At 32.8% G+C, this 7260-nt stretch overlaps 1 protein-coding gene across 1 annotated transcript; it reads right to left on the bottom strand.

Annotated features, from left to right (window-relative positions):
• Nucleotides 1-1597: 1597 nt before the first annotated feature.
• Nucleotides 1598-7167, bottom strand: LOC112451970 (cullin-3-like). The gene is made up of 12 exons (XM_025011937.1): nt 6290-7167; nt 5015-5218; nt 4766-4945; nt 4109-4480; nt 3866-4036; nt 3631-3738; nt 3226-3403; nt 2903-3138; nt 2607-2776; nt 2061-2199; nt 1768-1895; nt 1598-1695 (listed from the first exon to the last, which is right to left on the bottom strand). The coding sequence occupies exons 1-12, from the start codon at nt 6713-6715 to the stop codon at nt 1671-1673; spliced, it is 2337 nt and encodes a 778-aa protein (XP_024867705.1). The 5' UTR covers nt 6716-7167; the 3' UTR covers nt 1598-1670.
• Nucleotides 7168-7260: the final 93 nt, after the last annotated feature.

Genomic DNA, 7260 nt, shown 5'->3' with positions numbered 1-7260 from the left:
AGCGTAATTTACTTTTACTATTTCACATAACTTTTTTCCATGTAACACATACATCACTTAATAAGTCATAAAAAAGCAACAAAAAGTTTAAGACACTGTCTCAGTGAGCATTGAAATTATTTTGGCTTGGTAAACGGTTTTATTTATATCTTTACAACAAAATAGGCATGCATTCGTGGATTGAGAACTTTAAAAGAAAGACAAAAGCGAGCATGAAGGAAATAATTGATCAGCTTAATTGTGCAGGATTTTGAGGAAGACTTTTGAGCAACGCTAATACTTTGTCAAAAGCGCCGCGCCGATGGTAGTTGCCGCCAAGGAAGTGTAAACAACCGGTTTCGAAGTTATCCAGCGCATTTTCACCGATCAATTCATAGACGAAGCTACAGGGCTACAGGAATGATTCAGACTCGGCTCGAGAGAACATAACCATAAACTCTCAGCATGTGCGTACGGCACATGAGACATGAGGCACAAGGGCACATCACATGTTCAGACCAACACGAACCATAGCACGGACACGAACCATATTTTCATGTGTTTTTTATATAAGAAGAGATAAGAAGATAAATATGATTTATATTTACCTATAGGGGTGTGGAGTGCAAACTTGAAAAATAATATTGAGTTGTTGGAAATGAGACAAGTCCATTCTTAATAATACATTCACATTACTTATTTACATATGTAATTAATACATCAACATAAATAAAACTATATGTAAATGTACCATTTTTTTTTCTAAATTCACGATATATTCAGATAGTATTTGTCATAGATAATCACAGTCTTACAAGTGTAGAAAAGTTTCTAATAGCGATATTATCAATGTGAATCATCTTCAGTAACTTAATTGTATTTCGCATCACTATAAACGCACGTTAACTAAAATCTACCTAATTTAGAATACATATATTCGTTATAATGAGTACTCACATGTATTACATGTGTATTGTAATACAAGTGTAAGTCAAACAAATGCAATTGTAATTGAAATGTAAAGAGTTGGAGAGCAGGTATAATCCCCATTATTACAAGAAATCAATGCCTCCTTGATTTAGATCTAAGTGCATCATTCCTTTGACACATCAACCTTTTCCACCAAAGTAGCAATTATCAAAAGAATATCTTGCCATTCATTTCAATTACAGAGATGTTCTATGATAACAAATGTATAAGTTGTCTAATTCAAATCAAATATTTTATAATGGATATAAACATATCGATCATCTCTTACAGTTTTCAGCACTCAATAATGACCCATTCTCTATTTTTTGTCTTTATATTTGCAATATCGAGCGTACTCAATAATTTACCATTTTTTATAAACTTCCCAATCATATATTTCTGTAAAGAACATTATACGCTGTAAATTTAAAGCTAAATACGTGTCAATATATAGTCAATATATTAACTGTATACATATATACAGAATATTCAAACTCTATGGAAATATAATTTTCTTGTTGACATTGGAATATCCCCTAAACAATAATAATTCACACCTGAGAAATTATAATAATAAGAAGATAACGATCATGACGTCAAATAATGGTGATGTAATAATGATATTCGGTAAATAAAATATGAAGAATCATTAATGTGTAGTAAGAGGATATATATTATTACAAATTACATGTTTGTAGACATATTCAATATTGAATTCAGCATTAAGCAACATATGTATACATCTCCCTGTAAATCGTAGAATGTATTAGTTTGTATTTCTGTAAATATTAGCGTCAATGTATAACATGCATTACATACCGATCTTCCGGTGTACGAGCCAAGTACTCTCGTTCGATTAAATTTTCGATACGTTTCTTAATTATTACAGGTGAAGGCAAAAATCGACTTCTTAACTGTTCTGTTACTTCTATTACCAGTATATTATGCTAATAAAAGAGAAAATAAATTGATATATATTGATTATGCTCTGTATATTCTACACATATAGCTTATCTCGAATAAAAAATATTTTTTTACGTTCGAAAAATATGTATCAATGGATTAACCGTGTACAATAAACTTATATTTATAAGAATTTTCAAGTTACATACAGCCATTTGATTTTTGGCTTTCATAATTCGTATGATGGCTGCTTCGATCTCGTGTTTCCGGTCTTCATCGATTTTATTGCGCGTCTCTATTCTCTCAGGTTCGGATTCTCCTTTTGCTGCTACGGTCTGGATCTTTACTCTTAACAAAAGCGATACAAACATTCAGTAAAAGATGGTTATTTACATCACATATATTATTAACACATTTGCAGTTACTAAACTAACGTAATTTTATGTCACTTTTAAGATTTGTAGCCAATTGCCCTTGATGTAATTTTACGTCATTTTAAAATGTAGTTAGTTGCAGCTGGTATAATTTAATTTTATATTTTTAGGAAAGCACATGATTTTATTCGTATTTATGATTACTGCAGCTATCTAACAATAAATTGATTTCATCAAAATGAGCATTTAAACGGAATTAAAAATATAGTTTGGATCCGAAAATGAAACAAATTTGCACGTAGCTCTCAGTACAGTCATGCGCTAGAATCGCCAACTGCGAAAGTGTTAATATACATCATTTATTGCATAAAAATATAATACCTATGTAATTTACTGGTAAAACTGTCGTTCACACAGAAACAATCCGTAGATTCAATTTTTTCAGTACAAGGTTTTTTAAGTAAAATTCTTTGTGTAGCTTTACCCATGGAAAGAGATTGCAATGCTCTGACCAAGTCCCTCTCTGGAATATCGGTTTCACCCTGAATTTCCTACACAACATTCATACATATGTATATATATTCTATATGTATATATAGAAATTATAAACATTTTTTATTCTTCATGTAACATGTAGATGTGATTAATTAGCTGCTTAAACTCATATCAAAACTCACCTTATATGTTAACCGTTCTCTTTTATTGAACAGCATTAACACACACATTTGGTAAGTGGAAACTTGTATTATGTGCTTTCGTGGTGTACTACACATGCTGCTTTGCTGGCTCACTAAGCTGCTACTTGCGCTACCATTCCCAATAGAACTCGAAGATGATGGAGTATCCAATAAGCCTCCGCAATTACTCTCTTCTCTTCGTGGTCCATAGAATACAGCGTTTAGATCAGCAGAACCTGTACAAATTTTTATCATTGCACTCATTATATTACTAAATGTTTAAGTAAAAACAGATATTGATAAAGACAAAAATAATAACTCACCTAATTGTGGCTGTAACGTTAATTGTCGACCGCTATGTTTAGCTAGGTAGAAGCGCCGGAAGGCATCAAAGGCATCACGCGGAGCAGTGGGCATACTGCATTTTGGAGTGGCTGATTGCATTGGCCAGAAACCAGTTGTGAGCACCCGGACACTTATATCCACACTATGTAGATTTGTCTTTATGAAACATACACAGATAAGACATAAAATACTGATCTATATCTATGGTATACGCATAAATACAAATTTTATAAAATATTTTAACTAAACATAACCAGAATATTATACGCGTTAACAATCTTTTCTGTAACTTGCATTTAAGATATACTCTGTCATAATAAAACCTTTTATTATATTTTCTTTATTAGCTGCTATATGCTTTATTATATTATTTTGATACTTACGCCAGACGTAAGAACATGATCCTTAAATTCATCCATAATAGTGTTGCTGACTGTTATATCCCGAAACATGCCTTCTAACTTTGATGTGAACTGACATCCACATTCAGTCTAAAAAAATAATCAAAAAATATGTTTTTTAACTTCTTTCAATATAAAAATGTAAGCAATACTCGTTTCAGATATGAACAAAACTATTTTGATCTAGAATATCATTATATCTAGTTCTAGTTCTCACCTTAAGTTTGGATATCATATTCTTTTCACTATCATCTGAAACAGACTTATTCAACAATAATCGTTTGGCTAAGTGTTGTCTATAGTACCGTTCAAATACATCCTTTTCTTGTAAGAAATGGAATAAAACCATAGTTTTATTTAGGATTCCTTCAATCTCCTGCTCTGTCATCTAAAACCAAATATATTCATGTATCGAAAGTCATACGATATGTAACAATGCAATTATACACATAATACTAACTCCATTAACGCCTTTCTTCAATTTGTCGTCGATAAATAGCGACAGATATTCCGGGTTTTTAGGATTCAAGTTAAAGAAGTATTCAAAATCCGATGCAATCATCTGTTCATAATTCTTGTCATTATTGAAAGAATCACGTAGAAAATCATCAAAGCGATCTTTTAGATCTAACAAGTTTTGGACGTAAAGAACGGCATTTGATTCATCCTCTTTTTGCACTAACGCGCGGCCCTGCTCTCTGAGGAACTGAGATACACAGTCGCACATCGCAATGCGAAATCCGTCTGATACTCTCAAAAATAGTTTATACATATTACCAAGATCTTTCGTTTTCTGATTTTCAAGCATGTGTGCTACACGATCGTTTTCCATCTGTCAAACAAGAGATGTTAAGGTATATAACACATAATATATATTATGTGCTATAAACATGTGATTATATAACACATGATATATATTTAAGTTTAATCGTCCATTAATACAGGGAGATCGATCATGTATCTTTTCTCCTAGGACGGAAACGTGGAAAGTGAAAAGTTTATCTCTTTCTATTCAACACCAATAGAAAAAGATAGTTACATGAAACTTTTCACTTTTCACGTTTCCGTTCTAAGGAAAGGGTTACATGATCGCTACCCAGGTCGTAAATAAACACACCTGAACAATGGTTTTTATGTGTACTTCGATTAACTCTTTTTCTACAACTTTTACTATCCGTGATTCAGTTGATTCATCTAAATAATGTTTTGCCCTTTCAGATTCTTCGTGGATTCTAGCTTCAACCTTTTCTATATATTCCGATGCACTATTTGCTGCCAGCAATCTTTTAGATTCCTCCTGAAGAAAATTTTGCAGATACATATGTGCATGTAAGAATATTGTACGTATCTCATACTGGATACTCACTCTATAAAACTCAGCACTTTGTTGTAAAAAAGGCCTTTCGAAAACTTCCTCATAAACTTGGCGATTTTTAATTCCAAGTAACATTAACATTTGGCAGGCATTTTGTATAGCGCTATAATCTGCAACTTCTCCTCTTCTTTCCCTCGTGACCATATCTAATAATGTTTCCCGTAAATGGTTTTTAACATAACCATATGTGACTATCTAAAAAATTTATAAGAAACTCTCGTCAATATTAAACATACTTAACAATCATTTTAAATAAATTACAGCAACTTAACGTTGCAAAATCAACAATATATAAAATACTATTTTATCCCTGTTCACTCCAACGTTTTTTTCACCCCAATAATCCTCCAACCATGCACTTTCGAGTCCCACGTGTTTTTTATAATGTTAATAGCTTTGAAAAATTCCCCAAAAATTATTATATCTTTGTACCTTCGACTAAAAATCAATGTAAAGAACATTTGAAAATCATTTATTTAAATATTTTTTTATAACAATTATATGTTGACAAACACACGTTACGACTCGTTTTACTTAAAAAATCATAACTCACGAACAAATTGACGAAGCTTAATGAACCAAAACGCAAATTAAAGCTAAAAGTAGTGCGAATGAGAAAAAAATATGAGATAATTATTAATTAAATAGGAATACTTAATTTCGTCGCCGCAAATTTGGTAATTTTTAAATGGTACAGAAGGACTTTAAGGACTTAAAGAATGCTAGAAAAAGAATTTCTGAATAAGAAAAGGCAAATTTGAAGTGTGACAGATATTTTTTATGGAAAAAAATTAATTTTTTTTATATAATCGTAGCTCCTCCCCACCTCTTCCACCACCTGCCTCTGAGCTATAATAGACCTCTGTGGAATGTTAAATTTTTTTTTTAACGACAAAAATATTTTAAATACGGTTAAATTATACACAAAAATACATTTTTATCGAAAAAAATGCTCATTTACCTTTCACACAACACTGACGTAATCCTCCAACCATGCACTTTCGTGTCCCACCGAGATTTTGATTGTTCCCCGTTTCGAGAGTAAATGAGCTAGGACTTTGAAATTTTTACCTGAGGTTCCCTGCCACAATAACTTTTTTCCGGCGTGGAGGGGATTCTCCCACGATCGTTTGTTTTCCGGAACAAACAACTGTTAGAAATTCGTGGGACACGAAAGGCATGGTTGGAGCGAATAGGGTTATTATAATAGAACTTTGTGACTTCTAAATTCTTTATAAGACAATGCAAATTAAAAATAAAAATTACCTGATCTCGAAAAATAATTAACCCAAGATTATACACATTGTCTACATTATTCTGTTGAACATACACTCTATCCATGTGCAACAAGATTTGACTGATCATCTTCATTGACGTTTGATGATTGTTCCATTTCAGATTTAAAGTTTGTAGGAAGTTATCATGGAAGCAGGAACAACAAACATCCTCTCGCACTTTGTTTTTAAGATGTTCCGTTACGACATCCTTCAGTCCCGTGTATAATCGTTCGCCGTACTTTTCATTAACCATCCAGTAAACTTTGCTATAAAGTTCTTCGAAACTCTGAGCTATGAAGCCAAACTCCAGATTAAGTATCTTTTGAATATCACTCTTCAATAAGGTCCAGATGCTTTCTGCATGATTTTCATCCATCATCCTTGGAAATTCCCTTAGTCTCATCATAGGAACCATAGCTAACGATGACAAATTCTGTCCTGCTAATTGGAAGCCATAAACAAGTTTGAAAAACGTACGACGTTGAAGATTATTAAAATTACATAAATGGTAATTTTTTTCATATTTCTCGTAATGGAAAATCGATTGCAAACCGACGGAAGGACCTATTGTTGAAAAGAAGTGACGCGCTAGAAGTATAAGATGTGCTATATGTATAATTCAGCCGATTCAGGCGTTATAAGACGTGACTTCACAAATGCGAGGTAAATCTATTATTAGACACTGTACAAATATTGAAAACCGATAAACACGCGGAAACTTCGCTTCAACGATCGCTCGCAATTCTTATCGGGTCCGCCTCGACGATATTGATTCGATTTAACCTCTATCAAGTTAGCTTCCCCACCATCGCAAAAAAAATCCGGACCTATTAAAAAATTTAGTGCTGTTTATGTGCTAATTTGTTGCTCTAGTCCGGATTTTGTTGCTCAAACCGTTTAGCAGGAAATCGAGATCGAAATGGGTAGGGCCAGCTTGTCGTCAAGCTAGCCCCCCCCCCC

The sequence above is a fragment of the Temnothorax curvispinosus genome, unplaced genomic scaffold (assembly GCF_003070985.1).
Source record: "Temnothorax curvispinosus isolate PA1 unplaced genomic scaffold, ASM307098v1 QBEX01002830.1, whole genome shotgun sequence".
Lineage (NCBI taxonomy): Eukaryota > Metazoa > Arthropoda > Insecta > Hymenoptera > Formicidae > Temnothorax > Temnothorax curvispinosus.
The sequence above is the reverse complement of the archived record's forward strand: the minus strand, read 5'-3'. Positions and strand labels throughout refer to the sequence as shown.